Source organism: Ovis canadensis, chromosome 10 (genome assembly GCF_042477335.2).
Source record: "Ovis canadensis isolate MfBH-ARS-UI-01 breed Bighorn chromosome 10, ARS-UI_OviCan_v2, whole genome shotgun sequence".
Lineage (NCBI taxonomy): Eukaryota > Metazoa > Chordata > Mammalia > Artiodactyla > Bovidae > Ovis > Ovis canadensis.
The window spans coordinates 100056390-100077797 of record NC_091254.1 but is presented as its reverse complement, the minus strand read 5'-3'; the positions used below and the strand labels follow the sequence as shown (position 1 = coordinate 100077797).

At 57.3% G+C, this 21408-nt stretch overlaps 2 protein-coding genes across 5 annotated transcripts in view; one reads left to right on the top strand and one right to left on the bottom strand.

Annotated features, from left to right (window-relative positions):
- Positions 1-15950, bottom strand: part of TMCO3 (transmembrane and coiled-coil domains 3) — a 23713-nt gene extending 7763 nt beyond the window's left edge. The window contains exons 1-9 of one of the 4 annotated variants that reach the window (XM_069602090.1): positions 15585-15950; positions 13680-13759; positions 7915-8480; positions 6969-7148; positions 6466-6657; positions 6112-6240; positions 3934-4026; positions 1524-1710; positions 1326-1443 (exon numbers count right to left, since the gene is read on the bottom strand). In XM_069602090.1, coding sequence (XP_069458191.1) covers positions 1326-1443; positions 1524-1710; positions 3934-4026; positions 6112-6240; positions 6466-6657; positions 6969-7148; positions 7915-8358 — 1343 coding nt within the window. In that variant the 5' untranslated portion in view covers positions 8359-8480; positions 13680-13759; positions 15585-15950. The remainder of the gene's footprint in view (positions 1-1325; positions 1444-1523; positions 1711-3933; positions 4027-6111; positions 6241-6465; positions 6658-6968; positions 7149-7914; positions 8481-13679; positions 13760-15584) is intronic. The other 3 variants (XM_069602092.1, XM_069602091.1, XM_069602093.1) reach the window with 3 other exon arrangements.
- Positions 8865-21408, top strand: LOC138446804 (collagen, type I, alpha 1b-like). Its single transcript, XM_069602134.1, has 5 exons — positions 8865-8875; positions 8983-9795; positions 9887-11475; positions 15789-16689; positions 17200-21408. Exons 1-5 carry the CDS (start codon positions 8865-8867, stop codon positions 17240-17242), a joined length of 3357 nt encoding a protein of 1118 aa, XP_069458235.1. The 3' UTR covers positions 17243-21408.

The following is a 21408-nucleotide window of genomic DNA, read 5'->3' as shown; positions in this document are numbered from 1 at the left end:
AGGGCTTTGAGAGAAATGCATAGCACTAAACACTCACAGTAGAAAAGAAGCTTTCAAATCAATAATCTGAGCTCATACCAAGAACCTAGAAAGAGAAGAGCAAAATAAACCCAAAGCAAAAAGAACAAAAATAAACAAAAATAAATAAATAAATAAATAGAAGAAAACAAACAAACAAACAAAAACCTAAAGCGAACAGAAGGAAAGAAGCGGCACCAAGGAGGGCAGAGGACGCGGCGTCAAAAGCAGAGCCGCAGAAATGCGACAGATGAGCGAGACGGAGAGCTGGCTCTGAGAAAGGGTTAGTAAAGAATTAAACAGGCGAAATCACTACAGATCTCACAGGCATCAAACGGGAAATAAGGTTCTGCAAACGATAATTATAAATCTGACAATTAAATGGAACCGACCAATTCCTAAAAAAACCGAACTAGCACAATTCAACAATATGAACAGATAACTCCAGCAGCCCTGAAACTATGAAGCAAATTGAATTTCTAATTCCAGAAAACTCTCAAAAAGGAGCTCTCAAGACCCAGACGGTTTCACTGGAGAATTCTGCCAAATATCTAAGGAGGAATTAACAGCAATTTTATGCAACGTCTTCCAGAAAATAGGAAACAGAAGAGTAATGAGCACCTCCCAGATGATTTTACGAGCCTAGTGTTACTCTAATACCAAAACCAGATAAAGAGAATAAAAAAGAAAACGACACGCCCGTATCTCTCATGACACAAAAATCCTCCACAGAATACTAGCAAATCAGATGATGTAATGCACAGAAAGAATTATGTACCATAACCAAGTGGGATTTATTCTGATATGCAATGCTGGTTCAACTTTCAAAAATTGATCAATGTAACCCACCATGTAAACTGGGTAAAGAAGAAAAGCCACACAATCCTATCAGTAGATGCAGAAAAGCACCTGACAAAATCCAACCTGCACTCAGGACAGAACTTCTGAGCAACCTAGGAACTGATAAAGAGTAACTACCAAAATCCCAGCTAGCATCACACAAAATGAAGAAAATAATGAATGCTTTCCCTTTAAGATCAGGAAGAAGCAAGGACAGCTGCTCTTACCATCTTCATCAACAAAGCACTGGAAACTCTAGCCAGTGCAATAAGGCAAGAAAAAGAAAGAAAAAGCATACAGGTTAGCAAGGAAGAAATAAAGTGAACGCCCACAGCCGTGGCGCTGGGTCTGAGCCCAGGGGTGTGACGGCTGTCGCTAAGCTCTCAGCCTGTGCCGCACAAGTTCCGTGTCTTCGGGGAAAAGTGCCAAGCAGTGTTTTGATACACAAAGCACAGCACAAAGCATACCTGGCTTGAGCACCAGCTCCCGCCTGGATGAGCGTGGGCAGGATGGCGATGAACAGCCCCAGCTGCACGTCCTGAGTCACCAGCATCCCCAGCAGCAGCGCTCCATAGTCGATGTCGCCTGCTCGGGAAGACGCCACTAAGAGCACGTGGGCTCAAGTCAGTCACCTCCAGCATCGCTCAGAACACGCGCCCACCTACCTTCCTTGTCACTGCGGGCGCTGCCCACGAGGAACTTGGACACCAGAGGTGTGCTCGACAAGGACAGGCAGGTAGAGATGAAGACGCTCTGGGTGGGTCTGATCTGCAGAAGGTGGCCCCAGACCAAGCCGAAGGCCACCATGAGCAGAGTCATGTAGCAGGGCCCCTGCAGGGAGATCTTCCACACCTGGGAGAGCACAGGGGCGTGGACACACCTCAGCGCCCACGGCCCCAAGGAGCATGTGCGTACACACCTCAGAGCACGTGCACACACGCCTCAGCACCCATGGCCCCAAGGAGCGTGTGTGTACACGCCTTGGAGCACATGCACACACGCCTCAGCACCCACAGCCCCGAGGAGCACGTGCACACACACCCCAGAGCCCACAGCCCGAGGAGCATGTGCACACACACCTCAGCGCCCACGGCCCCGAGGAGCACGTGTGCACGCCTCAGCACCCACGGCCCTGAGGAGCACGTGCACACACACCTCAGCACCCACGGCCCCGAGGAGCACGTGTACACACGCCTCAGCACCCACGGCCCCGAGGAGCACGTGTACACACGCCTCAGCACCCACGGCCCCGAGGAGCACGTGCGTGCACACACTTCGGAACACATGTGCACACACGCCTCAGTGCCCACGGCCCCGAGGAACACGTGCGCACACGCCTCAGCGCCCACGGCCCTGAGGAGCAGAAGCGCCCCTGCTCAGGAACCAGCTGGCCCTGTAGAAAGCGATTCTGCAATAACCACAGGGCGCGCCACCAGGAAAACCGAGGATGCTCACACGTGACGCCTGAGCACGGGGCACTGCTGAGGACTGAGCACGCCCCCCTCCCTCTCCACGTGCACCCCATCCTCAGAACGCAGCTGGAGCCAAGGACCCCCACGGCCCCTCTTCTAATGGAAACGGCGCCTGTCCATGATCCTGAAGTCGGGGTTGGGACACACCTGGGCAGCCCAGGTGGCTTAAGGATAGACAACACGATCCGGGCGCCCAACAGCAGAGCAGAGATGTGTCCGCAGCCACAAGGCCCAGGAAGGAGCGGGCAGAGCCAGGCATCTCTGAACAGCCTCCAGTCAGGCGTCTGGGAGAACTCGCCCAAGGCTCGAGAGGGGCCTGCGCACGGTTCCTAACACCTCAAGGCCCTACCAGTAATCTCCCACATGTACCCAACACAGCAAGAGAACCGTCAGCTCAGAGCCAACACGCCGCGCCTCAAGCCTGCCTACAAAGCAGTGGGATGTGCCCCAGGTGCAGGTCAAGGGTCAGGGCCGCCAGGCAGGGAGCAGCCAGAGCTCACGGCGCTCGGTTGGGGATGTTGGAGCTGAGGGGCCGTCAGAGACCCCAGCTCGCCCCAGACCCAAAGGCAGCCACTAGGGGCCAGTCCCAGCCAGGCTCCTGCCCCAACTCAGGACACACACTTGCCCTGGGAGCCCTGCTTCAGGCTGCAACAGGTGCAAACCCCCCAGAGCATCCCAAGCGCCACCCCGACGAAGAGGGAAATTCACAGTGGGCGACACTGAAGGCCTCAGGGCAGGAAAGGTAAGTCACAGCCCTCTGGAGCCAGGGGACACCTGCACCTCCCCAGTGTTCACGGCCTGGATGAGGACACTGGCGACCTAGATGGCTAGGCCGGGGACACGGGGGACAGGACGCTGCCCCTCCACGCTCCCACCCTCAAGCAACACCATTTGCTGTGAACGTCTGTAAGCTGAACACACGCGAAAACCCAGGGATCCGGGCGCTGCCCTTCCTGCAGCCAGCAGCGTCCATCACCACCCCACCCTGTCCCCACCAGCTTTTTCCTCCTATGTGATGTGTCTGTTCAAACACAAAGCGGCTTTTCATCAACCTACTTCTGATCTAACTCCATTTCCATTCTGGAATATGCCAGCTTTCCAAGCAATCGTTCTAGAAGCCAGGATACTGAGGGGGAACTGCAGCTTCCACCAATTTGATGTCTGGATACACAGGGCCCTAAGCGTGTACTATTAATCTCTCCGATATTTTCATCTTACAGCAGCAGAGCAGTTAAGCCAAAGTCTGCCTCTCATTTAGGGTTAGAACCAGGAGCTTCCCCGAGAGCAACACGCTGAAGTTTCGATCCCTATGGTATTTCAGCCTCTAGCAGAGTTGGACCCTCTTGGTGGGACCCATAAGGTAGTAAGTCTGAACATATCCCTTCTAAGACCTGGTCTGGAGTTAGACACGTGAAAGCTAATTCCACTTATTCATTGTATTTCCGCTTTAAAAAAAATTTATCTTTTGAAACTTATGTTCCAAAAATAACATCAAACTATAACACCATATTCTACCGTGCTGGGCAAGCCACGAACGTGGACGCTGAGCACAGAGCGTGTTAAGCTGCAGGGGCCGCCACCACCGGCGCTCGGGCGGACTCACCTTTCTCAGCTTCTCTGGGGAGAATTCTAAGCCGACGAGGAACAGAGTGAAGAACACGCCAAATTCTCCTAATGTCTCCACCTGCACAATCGACTGGAAAACAGAGGGTTTTAAACCAGGCAGCTTAACGTATGTAAGACATTCACAGAATCATCTTAACTCAGAGGGACTATCCCCAAAAGCCTAGTATTTAAAGAAAAAAAAACAAGCTATCCAGACTTCCTCTATACCTGAGAAAATTTGCAATTCCTGAGTGTGGCACTTTCCTTCCTTTTTCTAGATTAGCTGGAGGAGTATTCTCATTCATTTTCTAGATTAGCTGGAGGAGTATTTTCATTCATTTTCTAGGAACCAGCTCACGCTTCGTGAGTCTTCGAGCTCATCGAACGCCACGACGTTTCTCTTGCTCCCTCCCACCGGCCTCCTGCGGGGACGGGGAGGCACTAAGGCTGAGGCTGAAGCTCAACTGATAACGGTCTCACGCTCCCTGGGTCTGGTGAGAGGAGTGTGGAACCCCCCGGGCCTTGGCGGGCACCCCCACAGGCCCTGACGGACAGGAGCGTTCACCCCGCGTCCCCGTTCTACAGGAGAGACCGCTGTTTACGTGGTGCTATGTACACCATTTACACTTGAGGTTTCCATGGCGGCCACCAGCTTGTCAGTCTTTCCGTTGTTAATGAGCACGTGAAACTCGAGTCCGGTGTTCACGCGTCAGCTGCCGCCCCGGCCCCGCCGGGCACGTCCGTGGTCCGCAGACCGTGAACAGCAGCAACCGCCCGCTCCTGCCAGCGTCTTCCTCCTTTCACGCTCAGCCTTCGGTCGTGTTATTCTGAGTCGACCTTGGTTAACGTATGCTTTTTCCCGACACCATCTGCGAACCTGCGTCTTTTCGCAGCGAAGCCTGTTCCACGGACATCTGCTATCACACACGTCTGCTCCCGCTTCTCTGCGTCCTCTGCTTTCCACGCTTCCTCACTGCTACTATCTTCCCCCCTTCTGAAAACGAGGCTGCAACCTGCTTTAAAGTAACATGCTTAAACCTGTACTTCTCGACTCGGAAACTGAAAGCCTATTAACTCCCTATCAGCAAAGATAAATACTGAGGCACAGTTAAGTACAATTACACTTTCTCCATTACCCACTCCCGCTTTTGGCTAGAATGATCTTGGATTTCTACCTTGGTGTTTTTCTCTATTGTAATTATATTACTTTTCCATGGTACAGGTAATTTGTTAAGGACAGTTTCCACAGCACCCAGTTGGGTCTGTCGGCCTTAACTCTCTGCCATCAAGAGAAACAGAGAGGAAAGTACGTCTGTGCCTGTACCGCTGGCAGACGTGCTGGGAAGGGAGGGCGGGACAGGACAGGACAGGAGGGGATTTCCCACCGACCGCCTTCGTGCCGCCTCATCACACGGAAACTGCCACTTAAAGGCCGAGTCATGAATGCAACCAGGCTCCCAGGCGGCAGCCACGTGCGTCTCCCCGCTGAGTCTGGGCTCTCGGCTGGCAGCACGGCCCTTCTCACCCGGCAACATGTCCGCGGTCAGGACTGCTCAGCGTGAAGGCCTCCTGCCTGGCCTGTGTGGTCCGGGGGAGCCTGGGCCGAGGCGGGCACGGCCGCAGGGCGGTGGCGGGCAAGGTGGGGATGGGCATGCTCTCCCATGCCCTGTGTTAGGGTGCCACAGCAAGGGACCAGGATACCGCTTCCCGGCTTTCTCTTCCCCCCGTGCCCACACCGTGCTTTCCTGAGAGGACACAAGGCTGGGGACTCTCTCCTCACTGCCAGAAGAGCTGCTCGGCGAACGGCCTCCACAGGGACTGCCTGGGTCGCCCAATACGCCCCTGGCCGCACGACACCACGGCCTGACCACTACTCAGCACTCAGCTTCTCAGTGTGCAGAGTACTTAATCCAGCATTTTCAGCTCCTTTCAGTGTCTGAATAATCCAACCCACTGTATTACTGCACAGAGAATCTTTAAAACAAGTATCATTTTAAAGACAAGAACAGGGTCATTTTCTCTGGGCAACTTGCTCACTCAACGAACAAAACAACGTTCCTATGCTTTAGAGATTTCCTACTAAATTCTAAAGGACATCTCTAACGTGCTTTATAAGAAACGGCCACCTTCACCGACTCAAGCTCAGCAGGCCCTGCACAGCAGATTCTGTTCTGACCTTGATACTGTTGAGTCCGGAGGGCCCCAGCAGCACGCCACAAATGATGTAGCCGAACATGGTGGGCAGCCCGATGGTGGTGCAGAGCCAGCCGCAGGGCAGGGAGAGCACCACGATGCTGACGATGTCCTGCACGAGGGCGAGAGGTGCCGGTCAGCAGGGGGAAGGGAGCTGCCGGCCATCGGGGACAGCGCCCTGCCTTCCCTGAAGGGGAGACGGAGGAGAGGCGGTGGGGGCTGGTGCGCGGCGCCTCCAGAGCGTCCAGGGAGGAGCTGTGGCTCGCTCCCGGGGGCCTTAAAGCACAGAACCAGAACGCGAGAATCCGACCACGGAGCGGGGCAGGGGCCAGGCTACCTTTATGAGGTGGTGGTCAGCCCGCGGGATGGTGGCGTCCCGGGGCCGCGTCAGGATGTACTGGTTGTTCTGAGAGTCGATGAGCATACTCAGGCCCAGGTCCTCCTCCACCTCCCGCCTGCTGAGGTTCTGCTGAGAGTCAGCCTCCTCCTCCTCCACCCGCAGGACCGCCTCAAAATTGACCCCTTTGACCTTCAGGAAGGACCAATGTCACGTCACTGAAACCAGCCAGATGTGTTCAAATTCATGTACCCCGCACAGAGAGAGACAGGAACGCCTCCAGAATACTGTCAGGCGGGAGGCAGACGGGCCGCCGGGGGCGGGGGTGCGGGGGTGGCCAGGCTCGGGGCCAAGCAGGGGGACCAGTGCGCGTCCGCAGGGCCACACGAGCCCCTTTCCGGGGCGCAGCGCTGCTGTTCTGCCTGCGCCCCCAGCCTGCGCCAACACACGCGCGCGAGCTGGCGCAGCCGCACACCCCCGCGGGGTGCGCCGCAGCCACTCACCGACTTATTGTCGTCGAAGGCGTGCTCCTCGATCTCCAGCTCCAGGCGGTCGGCCGCCCTCCGCACGTCTTCCAGGACCTCGTCCAGCATGGACAGGCTCTTGTTCCGGCGCTGCAGGGTCTTAAGGGCTTCAGCTTGATGCTTCTCTGCGGCCAGGAGCTCCACAAATTCCGCCTCCTCCTATGCGCGCGCGAGATGCAGAGATGCTTATTAAGGGGGGCCTGGCCAGCCGGCGCACACCAGGAGCGAGCTCTCAGAGGCTCCCGGCCACACACGGCAGGGAAGCACCTGGGCAGGCAGGGCGCGGTCTGTGTCTCACAACAGACAGGACCCCGCCCGGGGGCCACACACCCCGTCACCTCATTGCTGGAAGAAATACCACGCTTGGGTGGAAAAAAGCCGAATCATTTGTATCCTTTTACTTTTAAAGCTGTGTAATAATATCATAGCCTTTCCAGGAAGATCAATAATGATACTTTGTATATTTAAAGTGTCTGCCACATAATAGATGGCGTAAATGATAGCTTTAAAATGTTATACAAATATTAATCTGATACAATAGTTTCTTCTCATTTTAAAAGTATCCTTTATCACTGTCCTTAATTCAAGTGTATACATTTGTTTAAAGCTACCTTAACACTTTAGTTCTCAGCCTGTGGGCCTTGAAGAAATTCAGCTTTTATGCTAAAAGTTCTCATCAGAGATTCAGAGTGCGGGCAGTGCGGGCATTGCGGGCAGTGCGGGCAGTGTGCGCAGCAACAGGGGCCTGCCTCCACGTGGGGTCGCCGCAGAGCGCGAGCTGCTCTTCTTGGGGCGCAGGGATTCCCCACGGGCAGGCACGTGAGAGACCCAGCGAGCTCAGGCGTGCTCTGTGCAGCCGCGCGGCCCTCCCGCACCCGCGGGACCGGATCGCAGCCCTGGGGGCGACGCCCCGGCCCAGACCTGCCTTGATGGCTGCCTCCCGCAGGGCCTCCAGGCGCTGCCGGCTGCTCTCCTTCATGTTGGCCACGTCCCTGTAGTCACCCTGCAGCGCTCTCTGGAGGCCGTGCACGGCCTGGAAGACTGAGTTCTCGCTTTCATTCAGCTCTTTCTGGAAAATCTCAAGCGTGTGCACCCGGAACAGCTTCTCTTGGTCCGAGAGGCTGGCGTCCCTCTCCACCGCTCTGATCGCGTCTTCCAGCTTGTTCAGAACCACGGCCTTCTGGCGCAGGAGCCCGGAGAGCCTCCTGCAGCCGTCTAGGACCCACGGCCTCCTCCGCGGGACGGCCGCACCCCGGCCGCGGGGCAGCTGGACGGCGGGCCCCGCCACGTCCTCCTGCTCCGCGCCACTTGCCAGCAGCTGCAGGAGCGAAAGCCACGTCCAGAAGTGGCTCCTCCTTGGCACCTTCATGACCCAGCCTCACGGCCAGGGCCGGGCCTCCCAGGGACTCCGGCCACGCTGAGCAGGCATTTCAGATGCACACGCTCCGCTGAAGAAGAGACGACTGTCACATATAGTTGAAGGATGATTCACTGCGATTGAGATTAAAGTTTTACATGATTACTAAAAGCTATCACTTTCCTGAGGAAAATGCCATTTTTCCTAGATGAACAGAAACGTCTGAGTTATTTAGGGCGTCTAGATTGCAGTCAGTGCTGAATGTGGAGTACGGTGCCTGGAAGGTCACACCTGAATTTAAAGGCAATTTTTTAAGGGAAACTCAGCCTCACGTATGTACCACATCTACCATGCGCAAACGCACAAACTCCTCCCATTCAAGGCCAGGGGCGCCGCCCGCTGCCCCATCACAGATGTGGAGCCGGGGACCAGCTCCAGGGGCCAGAGGTGGAGCTGGAGTGCCACCAGACGGCCCGTCCGCTTCCCTGAGCCACCTGGACCTCGGTCTGATTTCCAGCATGAGTCTAAGGTGCAGGCTAACAAGATGCCAAGGGCAGAAAAGAGACAGTCACAAACCACAACCACACTGGGGCATTTTCCCTGCCACAGACCAGGCCCCTCTGCTCCCTCCCTCAGGGAGGCCTCAGGCAGAAGCCTGGCACACCCTGCCTGCGGGGCGAGGGGCTGGACGGGGCCCGGGGCTCAGCGCCGCCTGCGGGGCGAGGGGCTGGACGGGGCCCGGGGCTGGATGGGGCCCGGGGCTCAGCACTGCCTGCGGGGCGAGGGGCTGGATGGGGCCCGGGTCTCAGCACTGCCTGCGGGGCGAGGGGCTGGACGGGGCCCGGGGCTCAGCACTGCCTGCGGGGCGAGGGGCTGGACGGGGCCCGGGGCTCAGCACTGCCTGCGGGGCGAGGGGCTGGACGGGGCCCGGGGCTCAGCACTGCCTGCGGGGCGAGGGGCTGGACGGGGCCCGGGGCTCAGCACTGCCTGCGGGGCGAGGGGCTGGACGGGGCCCGGGGCTCAGCGCCGCCTGTGGGGCGAGGGGCTGGACGGGGCCCAGGGCTGGATGGGGTCCGGGTCTCAGCACTGCCTGTGGGGCGAGGAGCTGGACGGGGCCCAGGGCTGGATGGGGCCCGGGGCTCAGCACTGCCTGCGGGGTGAGGGGCTGGACGGGGCCCGGGGCTCAGCACTGCCTGCGGGGCGAGGGGCTGGACAGGGCCCAGGTCTCAGCGTTGCCTGTGGGGCGAGGGGCTGGACGGAGCCTGGGGCTGGACAGGGCCCGGGGCTCAGCACTGCCTGCGGGGCGAGGGGCTGGACGGGGCCCGGGGCTCAGCACTGCCTGCGGGGTGAGGGGCTGGACGGGGCCCAGGGCTGGACGGGGCCTGGGTCTCAGCACTGCCTGCGGGGCGAGGGGCTGGACGGGGCCCAGGTCTCAGCGTTGCCTGCGGGGTGAGGGGCTGGACGGGGCCCGGGGCTCAGCACTGCCTGCGGGGTGAGGGGCTGGACGGGGCCCAGGTCTCAGCGTTGCCTGCGGGGTGAGGGGCTGGACGGGGCCCGGGGCTCAGCGCCGCCTGTGGGGCGAGGGGCTGGACGGGGCCCGGGGCTCAGCACTGCCTGTGGGGCGAGGGGCTGGACGGGGCCCGGGGCTCAGCACTGCCTGCGGGGTGAGGGGCTGGACGGGGCCCGGGGCTGGATGGGGCCCGGGGCTCAGCACTGCCTGCGGGGTGAGGGGCTGGACGGGGCCCGGGGTTCAGCACTGCCTGCGGGGTGAGGGGCTGGACGGGGCCCAGGGCTGGACGGGGTCCGGGTCTCAGCACTGCCTGTGGGGCGAGGAGCTGGACGGGGCCCAGGGCTGGATGGGGTCCGGGTCTCAGCACTGCCTGCGGGGTGAGGGGCTGGACGGGCCGGGTCTCAGCACTGCCTGTGGGGCGAGGGGCTGGACGGGGCCCGGGGCTCAGCACTGCCTGTGGGGCGAGGGGCTAGACGGGGCCCAGGGCTGGATGGGGTCCAGGTCTCAGCACTGCCTGTGGGGCGAGGGGCTGGACGGGGCCCGGGGCTCAGCACTGCCTGCGGGGCGAGGGGCTGGACGGGGCCCGGGTCTCAGCACTGCCTGCGGGGCGAGGGGCTGGACGGGGCCCGGGGCTCAGCACCGCCTGTGGGGCGAGGGGCTGGACGGGGCCCGGGTCTCAGCACCGCCTGCGGGGCGAGGGGCTGGACGGGGCCCGGGGCTCAGCACTGCCTGCGGGGCGAGGGGCTGGACGGGGCCCGGGGCTCAGCACTGCCTGCGGGGCGAGGGGCTGGACGGGGCCCGGGGTTCAGCACTGCCTGCGGGGCGAGGGGCTGGACGGGGCCCGGGGCTCAGCACTGCCTGCGGGGTGAGGGGCTGGACGGGGCCCGGGGCTGGATGGGGCCCGGGGCTCAGCACTGCCTGCGGGGTGAGGGGCTGGACGGGGCCCGGGGTTCAGCACTGCCTGCGGGGTGAGGGGCTGGACGGGGCCCAGGGCTGGATGGGGTCCGGGTCTCAGCACTGCCTGCGGGGTGAGGGGCTGGACGGGCCAGGTCTCAGCACTGCCTGTGGGGCGAGGGGCTGGACGGGGCCCGGGGCTCAGCACTGCCTGTGGGGCGAGGGGCTAGACGGGGCCCGGGGCTGGATGGGGCCCGGGGCTCAGCACTGCCTGCGGGGTGAGGGGCTGGACGGGGCCCGGGGCTCAGCACTGCCTGTGGGGCGAGGAGCTGGACGGGGCCCAGGGCTGGATGGGGTCCAGGTCTCAGCACTGCCTGTGGGGCGAGGGGCTGGACGGGGCCCGGGGCTCAGCACTGCCTGCGGGGCGAGGGGCTGGACGGGGCCCGGGTCTCAGCACTGCCTGCGGGGCGAGGGGCTGGACGGGGCCCGGGGCTCAGCACCGCCTGTGGGGCGAGGGGCTGGACGGGGCCCGGGTCTCAGCACTGCCTGCGGGGCGAGGGGCTGGACGGGGCCCGGGGCTCAGCACTGCCTGCGGGGCGAGGGGCTGGACGGGGCCCAGGGCTCAGCACTGCCTGCGGGGCGAGGGGCTGGACGGGGCCGGGGTCTCAGCACTGCCTGTGGGGCGAGGGGCTGGATGGGGCCCGGATCTCAGCGCTGCCTGTGGGGTGAGGGGCTGTGCCACCTAGAAGAGGGCTGGTGGAAGCGTGGGTGGAGGCCGTGCAGGAGGGAAGCAGAAAGGATGGCCACAGAGGCAGGAGGGCACGGAAGAGGTGCAGGCGCAGCAGAGCCCAGGAAGGCGGCCTGACGCTCCTGAGCTGGGCAGTGAGGCCCAAGCCCTACGCCAGGGAGAACGCAAAACCCAGTTTCCAGGACTCACGTGGCATTCTACAATATACAAATACCGTTTCACTTCACCGGTAATCCCGGCTCTAATGAGTTTAATCTGGTTTCCCAGGCAAAGTAGATTAGACGCAGCAAAAATGAGACAGTGCGTTTCTAAGAATCCCAAACAAACCAAGAGCTCGCAGCCACAGAGCTCACAGAGGCACAGGAGGCCGCGGCCCGTGGTCGAGCGGGGGCCGACGGTCCCAGGCAGACCCTGGAGAGGCCCCCACTGAGCAGGAGAGGGACCCGTGTTCAGAATGACAATCAGAAGGCACCCGCTGAAGACTGCATGCTGCCCCAGGACTCTGATGAAGTCAGGAATCCGTTCAGTACGTGTTTAGAGCCTCTGGTCCCCATGTCTCCCAGGGACCACAGACTCTGCACAGCTCACTTCCCGACAAGACAGGATACACAACTAGGGCCGTCTGCGTTACTGAGTTTCCCGTGCAGGCTCAGCACAGCTTTAAGTAAATGTTACCACCTTGAACAAACCAACCACTGGCCAATCACAGCAACACCAGCAATATGTGCTCACCTGTTATTTTACGGACTCACGCGCTAAGATTCTACTGTTTCGAGGGAAAGAAATCAAGCTCAACTTCAAATGTGCACACATTTAGTATTTTTCAGAACCGAGACACAAATTTCAGACGCTGAGTTAATGGCACAGGTCTAGACACACACGTTTTCTCCAAAAGATCACAGAAAGTGAATCTTTTATAGATTCCAAACTTCAGGAAAATAAGCTGCTGCACAGCCAGTTTGGGAGTAACGCCCTTTGTCCATTAGGACGGCTCCTCCCTGACAAGGCCCTGCAGTCGGTTCTCCCTCCCCCGACACACCCGGGGGCTCAGTCACTTTAATGAGAAATCTGTGAATTTCAGTCGTAGCTGTATGTCCACTGAGAAGAGCGTCTATCTTTTGACAGGTGTCTATGAACATGAAGCTGAAATTACTTATAGACCCTTAAAATGTGAACCAGGACTGATAGATACTCTGTGCTCCCAGGGAAAAGGGCCCAGGTTCAATCCCTGATCAGGGAACTGGACCCCACAGGCCATAGCTAAAGGTCTCACAGGCTGCAACAAAGGCTGAAGATCCCTCAAGCCACAGAGAAGACCCACCGCGATCAAATAAATATTTTTTTAAAATAGGAATCACTCCTTCTTCATAAACTTCTCATTTTACTTTAAAATTCAACTACCAAATCCTATGGACTACTAAACTGTAACATGTTTTCTCTTCAGTAAATGGTGTTATTTTGTCAAATCTATCAGTCCTGGTTCACATTTTAAGGGTCTATAAGTAATTTCAGCTTCATGTTCATAGACACCTGTCAAAAGATAGACACTCTTCTCAGTGGACATACGGCTACGACTGAAATTCTCACAGATTTCTCATTAAAGTGACTGAGCCCCCGGGTGTGTCGGAGGAGGGAGAACCGACTGCAGGGCCTTGTCAGGGAGGAGCCGTCCTAATGGACAAAGGGCGTTACTCCCAAACTGGCTGTGCAGCAGCTTATTTTCCTGAAGTTTGGAATCTATAAAAGATTCACTTTCTGTGATCTTTTGGAGAAAACGTGTGTGTCTAGACCTGTGCCATTAACTCAGCGTCTGAAATTTGTGTCTCGGTTCTGAAAAATACTAAATGTGTGCACATTTGAAGTTGAGCTTGATTTCTTTCCCTCGAAACAATAAATGGCATATATTTTCCTTTTTAAAAAATTCTATTTACTTATTTGGCTGTCCCAGGTCTTAGTTGCAGCATGCGGGATCTAATTCATTGACCAAGGATGGAAGATGGGTCCCCAGCATTGGGAGCCTGGAGTCTTAGCCATTGGACCACCAGGGAGGTCCCTGTTATTGCTATTTTTAACTATTAAAAAAAGGCACTTTGGACTTGTTTTGGTCTTATAATGAATTCTTAAAATGTCCACACCCAGCTGAACCCCTGGCCCTAAGTTGGGGGGGCGGGGGGGCCTGACCTGGCACCAGAGCTCCAGGCAAGAATTCCAGAGCGAGCCTCCAGGGTCCAGCGGGATCAGGGTTAGCAGGTGCAAAGCCTCTGGAAAAAAGAAAGCAGGAGGGTTATTTGCAGTGGACGGTCTGACGTGAGCATTTTGGCCAGATTCCACCAGAGCTTCCAGGCACAAACCAGCAACAAAGAAGGAGGCAAAGACACCTGGGGTGGAAGCAACCTAACTCAACGTGGCTTGCAGAGCATTTGTGCTCCCTCTCGGCCACTGAACTCGCGCAGGGTGATAGCCTAGTGGCTGCACTGTTTCCATCAGTCACACTTTTACAAACAGGCAGACTCATTCATGGAGAAGGTGATGGCACCCCACTCCAGTGCTCTTGCCTGGAAAATCCCATGGACGGAGGAGCCTGGTGGGCTGCAGTCCATGGGGTCGCGAAGAGTCGGACACGACTGAGCGACTTCCCTTTCCCTTACCTGAAAAGCCTATTTTACACTTTAACAAGTTAGGTGATGTAAATTCTGTTTGTTAAAAGGTAAAGCACTTATAATCCTGTAAATACAACTTATGGTTCATTTCTAATCACTAAAGAACTGGAAAATGAATTTAAAAAGCAAAACAGGGAGGACAGAAAATTCTTATGAACAATAACAAATGTTAAAATATGTAATGCTAATTAAACTGTACAAAACCCAGTGTTCTGGGCAGGTGCCAATCCAATCACTGGCACCTGTCCCGTGACTCGCAGCCGCCTTCGACATCCCCTCCTCGGAGTAGCTCCCCAAAGGCGGGCTGGGGGCTGTCCCTGAGCCACACATTGACTGGGGGCCATGCTGTGCCTTCTTCTCAAGGGACCCGGAGGCCGCGTGACCCCTGGACAAACACGTGTGAGCTCCCAGGTGAGGTCCCGCAGGAAGGGGCGGGGGGGGGGGGGGGGGGGGGGCTCCTCGCACGCCTGAGCCCAGGATCTGGCTGGGGTATGGGGGAGAGGGGGGAGGGGGGTGTGGACAGCCCAACCCCGCTACGTCCACAGCCCCCGCCCGCGCTCCCATCGCGCCCTCCCCGTCCCGCATCCGCCCTGCATCCTCTGCCAGGTGCGCGGGCCTGGAAAAGGCGCTCAGGTGCAGCACCGTCCTCAGCACAAAGCCTGGGGGGTGGAACCCCGAGAGCGGACAGAGTGCCCTGGGGAGGAAGCGGAGAGACCAGAGGCCCTGGGAGGGAGGAGCACAGACCCCCCCCCCCCCAGGGAGGAAGAAGCCCAGACCCCAGACCCCCGACCCCCGGGAGGGGGAGCCCAGACCCCCAGAGAGGGGAGGAGTCAGACCCCCGGGAGGGAGGAGCCCAGACCCCGGGGAGAGAGGAGCCCAGAGCCCAGACCCCAGATCCCCGGGGAGAAAGGAGCCCAGACCCCCGGGAGGGGGAGCCCAGACCCCCGGGGAGAGAGGCGCCCAGACCCCCGGGGAGAGAGAAGCTCAGACCCCCGGTGGGTGAGCCCAGACCCCGGGGAGGGGAGCCCAGACCCCCGGGGAGAGAGAAGCTCAGACCCCCTGTGGGTGAGCCCAGACCCCGGGGAGAGAGGAGCCCAGACCCCAGACCCCGGGGAGAGGGGAGCCCAGACCCCGGGGAGAGAGAAGCTCAGACCCCCGGTGGGTGAGCCCAGACCCCCGGGGAGAGAGCAGCTCAGACCCCTGGTGGGTGAGCCCAGACCCCGGGGAGGGGAGCCCAGACCCCGGGGAGAGAGCAGCTCAGACCCCTGGTGGGTGAGCCCAGACCCCGGGGAGGGGAGCCCAGACCCCAGGGAGAGAGAAGCTCAGACCCCCGGGGGAGAGGAGCCCAGACCCCCGGGCAGGGAGGGGAAGGGAGCCGTGAGGGCCGCACTAGAGGGCCCGGCCCCGGACGCCGCGCAGCGCTCACCCGGACGTTCCGGCCGCGGCGCGTCCTGGGTCCGGCTCTCCGGAGGGGAGGACAGGGAGGCGACTTCTCCGCATCCCTTCCCAGGCGGCAGGGCCGCCCCCGGGGCGGGGCCCAGGTCAGGCGCCCGGAGGGCCCGCTCTGCCCGCCGTCTCCCGAACGCGCTCCGCGCCGACGCGGCCGAGAGGGCGTCGCGGCTCCTTTAAGGAGGTGGGGCGCGGTGTCCCCGGCCCGGGGCGGGGCGGCGCGCTGCACGCCGGGAGTCGGAGGCCGAGCGCGGCCTGGATCCCGGCGGCCCCCGGGCGGCGCGGGGCACGCCGGGAGTCGGGGTCCTGCGTCCCCGGACGTCGTCCGGGCTGCGGCCGGGGCGGGGGCGGCGCAGGCGGCGAGGCGGGCGCGAGCCGGGGCGCATGCGCGGCGAGGGAGGTGGCGCGCGGGCCGCCGGCGGGGGCAGGGCCGGGTCGGAGACCGGCGGCGGGGCCCGGGGCGGGGGAGCGACGGAGGGGCTTCCGGAGCCTTCGGGCTGCGCTCTGCGGCGTCGCGGCAGCGGGGGGCTTCCGTGTGCGGCCAGCGGGGTCCCGGGCCGACGAGTCAGACGCGGGCCCGCGAGCTGGGGCCGAGGCCCGGCGGAGCGGCCGGCGCGGGCGCGGGGCCCCAGCCCCTTCTGTGCGGCCCCAGCCCCTTCTGCGCGGCCGGGGGCCGGGTGGCGGCGTCAGACGCTGGGCCGGGGGACGCTCAGCCGCGGCTCCTCGGTGCGAGCCGAGCGCCCCGCGGCGTCCAGAGGTGCGGCGGGCGCAGGCCGCGGTGCCCGCAGGAGTCGGAAGGCGGCCGGGGAGAGGGCGCAGCCGGCCGCGCTGCGGCAGCCTTCCCTCCGGGCAGCGGGATCCTGGGAGAGGGCTCCGGGCGGGAGAGGGGGTCCAGGCGGCGGGTGCAGGGGCAGCGGCGGCCTGAGCACACACCCTGCCGGTGGGGAGAGCCGCCGCGGAGGAGGAGATGGAGAAAGTCCGGTCAGCGCCGGGAGGGCTCCAGCAGGTCCGGAAAGCAGAGACCGCGCCCCGGCTCCCCAAGGGAAGGGGCTGCGTGGGCAGGCGCCTGGCCTTCTGAACAGGTTGGAGAGGCGGGAGAGTGAAGGGGGCACTTGGGTCTGACTCCTTGCCCCCCCACCACCACCTGCTGAGCCCAGAACCATCAGGGTGACTCAGCCTACACCCTTAACTGGGTCAGCCCCTTGGAAGCGACCCTAAGAGATTGTGTTGTATTCGGTGTCTCTGGAAGGGCACTTTACGGGCGTATCTTCATTCGATATGTGGTCAGTCTTGGTGCCCACATCACAGAAGTGGTTCTTCACAAGGTCACAGTGAAGAGGCTTGAGACCTTTTCCAGAGGTTAGAGAATTTATCTGATGTTTCTCCTAGATTATCCACATTTTTAATAAAAATTTTGGACATTTTAGGAGGATAAGACAATGAAATGTAGGGAAAGCCCACCCACTTCCCTTAAAAGCCGTGGATAATAATTTAATGTCCTTGGCATGGTGAGCCTTAGTGAAGTCCATCAGAGCTTGAAATGTAGGCCGTGGTCCTGTCGATTTACGGACTTTTATTAATTCATCTTTTAGGCATGACCTCCAAATGGCCCAGCTCCTGCTGCTCCAGAGCTGAAGAAGGTGGTGAGATCAACTGTCCCCTCTGGACTTTGTTTGGCAGCTGAGAAGCTCAGAGCCTAATTTTCAGCTTTCAGCTCTTATATATGGTATGCGTGTCTGTGTCTTATCTCTGGCTTTTTTTGTCTTTTTTCCTCCTAACTTCTTCATCGACATCTTGTTTTCCAACTACATGTTTTCGTAAGTTACAGCTTATTCTATGTGCTTCTGTGAACTATGTCATCTTTTTTTGAACAAAACAGTATAAATCCTTTTAAAAGTAAAATTTTCCCCTTTGTCATATTATTGTTTTTTATAAAGTATTAGCGTCCAGTAATGGGTCTGGTTTTGTTTTGGGGGGACAGTTTGTCCACACCACGCAGCATGTGGGATCTTAGTTCCCCAACCAGAGATCAGACGTGTGCCCCCTGCAGTGGAAGCGTGGTGTCTGGATCGCTGGACTGTCAGGGAAGGCCCTAGCGTCTGTTTTGATTTACAGCCTTGGTGAATCACTGTCATTTCTGCTGTCGTTTTCATCAGGTTACCTTCAATAAATAAAGCCTTAACCATTCCGGTGTCTGGAAGCATCAGAAGACTATTTGGTTTCATCATATACTATATATAGTGCAGTTACGGGGCAGTGTTGTTATTTACTACCCACCCACAGCCTCTGCCCTATTTTTCCATTTTATTTCTGTCTCATGTACATGAACTTCTCATTATTAGTATCTTTGCATAATCATCACGGGCTTTTTGTGCCTGCTTTTGAAGCTTTTATAAGTTACTTTTCACACAATTTTTTGTTACGTGTGTGTGTGTGTTTTCATCAGTGTTCTGCTAATTTTAGACAGAGGAAGGCTTAAAACAATGATGTTTCTAAATCTCAAGGGCCTTCTTCTGGTCATTAGGGCCTGAGATTAATTGAACCTGAGGAGGACCCACCGGGGGGCTGTGGTGTTATGGTCAGACCTCGGGTTACCCTCTAGCCTCACTGCATCAGATGGTACATGTGTGTTATAAAGGGGGATTTCACTGAGACTCAGAGGGAAAAAGGCAGCATCCTACTTCATGCGAAGGGAACCAGATAAAGATCAAAATGTATCTTGCATGGACTACTGATATTTCTAATTTGGGGAGTTTAAACTTTCCGTATTTGTTACTATATAGATGCTGTCATTTGAATTTTCAGAAGGCTGTCCAGTGTTTTTATCCGATGGGCAACAAAGCTTGGTATTTCTGTGGTTCTGAAGTGCAGTCCGGTCACCGAGGAGAAGTTAAGTCCGGATGCAACGTAGATGCTGGTGATTGAGCCATAACGGCTCTCTGGGCCGACCTCAGTGGCTTTCCTGCTGCTTTCGCTTCCCAGAGCATAAGCTTAAATCATCTCAGAAGGACAAGGTCCGCCAGCTCATGGCATTTACCCAGGCTGGCAAGAGAAGTGCCGCCCGCTGCTTAGAGCAGAGCAGGTAGCCGCCAGGCCTGGCCACGGACAGCTGCTCCCAGTGCCCGAGCGGGCTCACCGGGGAGCCATGAGGCCCTCCGTGGACAGGAAGAAACTGGAGCGGCTGTATAACAGGAACAAAGGCGAGGGCGCCAAGGCGCCGCACGGCCAGGGCGCAGGGGTGGCGGTTGGGAGCTTCCCATGCCGTGTCCCAAGGCCTCTGGCCGCGTGCCGCACTAGGAGCACAGTCCCCTCCCTTGCTGACGGTCAGCTACACGGTTTAGTTGGTTTAATCGGAACGTGGCTGCTGATGGCTCAAGGCTGGGGTGGAACAAGGCACACAGAGTAAAGGCTGATGGGCAGCAAGCCCTCCTGTACGCGGCCTGGGTCAGCTGTGGGGAGTCACTGGTGGGAGGCTTGGTGTCCAGGCTAGGGGGCTACGCCTGCTACGAGAGTACTTTTCCCCAGCACTTCCACTGGGCAGGAGTACCTGGTGAGAAGGCTGCTTGAGAACTATTCCACATCGTCCGAGTAGTTCTGACAGGAGGTACAGGTCACCCTGCCCGCCACGGTTGGTGGTGCCAGAGTCCTGCCACAGTGACAGTGGCAGAAGCTTCTGGAAGAGCTCTTGGCAGAGAGACCTTGTGTTGTCAGTTGGAGACTGGTTATTTTTATTGAAATCGGCACTTAGAATGGCGCTTTCCCTATCAAAACACAGTCATGCCGCCAAACAAGTCTGCACGGCGAGTCTGCAGATCCAGACAGCTCCACGGGCTCCGAGCTCCACATCAGGCGTCAGGTCTGCTGAGTGGGAAGGCGGCAGAGGCTCAAGAGCTGACTTATTTTTTCTTTCTAGCAGCTTCTGAGGTTACTCTTAATGTTTCCAAAACTCAAAGAAATAGAGTGCAGAAGGTGAGAATCCTCATCTAAACAGATACTGACATGAACTTCCTAGACTTTGACTTCTTGTTTATTGTTTTCATTTTTTACTTTTGAAAATATACTGTGTATAATTTTAATCTATTTAGATTTAAAAAATCAACTGAAAATGGCATTCCTTTTTTTTTTTTACTCTTAGTTCAGAAACTTTCTGTGGTTAAAAAAACAGGTTTGTATTTGCAGTTCTCCAAAAAGGAGAAAGCACACGGTGTGTGCTTTCGGTGTGCTTCAGATGTTTTGGCTAAGTTAATTACTGAGCTAATTTCGTAAGTTCTATGCCCAGCAGATTTTTTAAGTTATTCAGATATGTGCAGCTGCCTTTCAAAAATATTTCTGCATGAAAGTTATCTTTATTCTTTAGTTCAAGATTTGGGCCCTGAAAATATATAGTTAGACACTGATGACAAACATCTGTCCTTACAGAATGTGTACACGTGAACACGTGCTTCCAAGCTACTGTAACACATCAGAGGTGATGCACGTGGAGTTTGTCAGGACAGCTGGTGGGTGAGGGCACGGTAGACCCAGTTGCCTGCCCTCCTGACCGTGTGCCGCGCTAGGAGCACGCGCTTGCATCGGGATGTGGGGAGCCCCTCTGTGCTGTGAGCCCGCTCGCACGACCTGTGAGCCAGACTTGGAGGGCCTTGGTGACTGCTGGAGCAGCGGGGCCCGCGGTCTCCTCAGGTGGCGACCTACCTTAGATGCGGTGCTGAGCACTGAGGAGTCTGGCCTTGTGTGGGGAAGAGTCTGCTGCACTTGACCTTGCTCCGAGTGAAGTGCTACGGCCTGCTCCGGCGCCTCCCGCAGCAGCAGGTGGCACGTCACCGCCAGGCGGGTCCGGAGACAGGCAAGCTCGCAGGGCCTCACCGGGGTGCTCTTGCGGATGCGTTAGTGGGCGTCACTGTTTGATTTTCCCATGGAAAATTGCTAACTTCCTTAGTTTTATTTCTAAACTAGAAATTAGGGGAGGGGTAAGCCAGAATTTCTCAGCTGTGAAATGTGGGTGTATAGACTGAGTAGTGCTGTGCAGTGGTGTCAGCACTCTAACAATGCAATCGCTTTTGGAAAATGCGTGATCTTTCTTTTGCCGTGAAAGGTGGTGATAAATCCTTGAGCTCCTGGGAGTGCTTCACCATGCAGCGGTTTCCACGGCAGTTTGCCTTTGGGCAAGCTAAAATTCTGTAAACTTGAATTTTTATTTTACTCTAGGGAAATCAAAATTTTTATTCATGATGACATTTTCAGAGAAGTTTCAGCGATTTTTTTTTTCCCCCTGAAAACCCAGAAACCTAGATTTTAAAAATAGGAGTATTTTCTGGATAAATCATCATCTGTTACTATTTCTTTCATATGTACTTTAAAACTGCAGTGCGTTGATAGATATTTTAAAAATACATTCTTTCCACCCATTTTAGTAATACTTTTCAAAATATCCAAGTTTTTAACTTATTTTTCCGTTAATTTTAACTGTAGACTCACAAGATGAAAATAAAATTGGAATTGATGGAATTCAACAGTTTTGTGATGATTTAAACCTAGATCCTGCCAGTATCACAGTTTTGGTTATAGCATGGGAATTCAGGGCTGCAACTCAATGTGAATTTAGCAAAAAGGAATTTTTAGACGGCATGACCGAACTTGGGTAAGTAAACTGGTCTCAGTTTAAACTTTTTCAGAAAGGAAAGTATTTTCGATGTTATTTTTCAGCGACCTGTAAATGTCGTATCAATTTATGTCCTTTGTATATTTTACAAACTGCTTGTGCATTTCTACTATTAAACCTTTAGTTTTCTTTTGAATTCCAA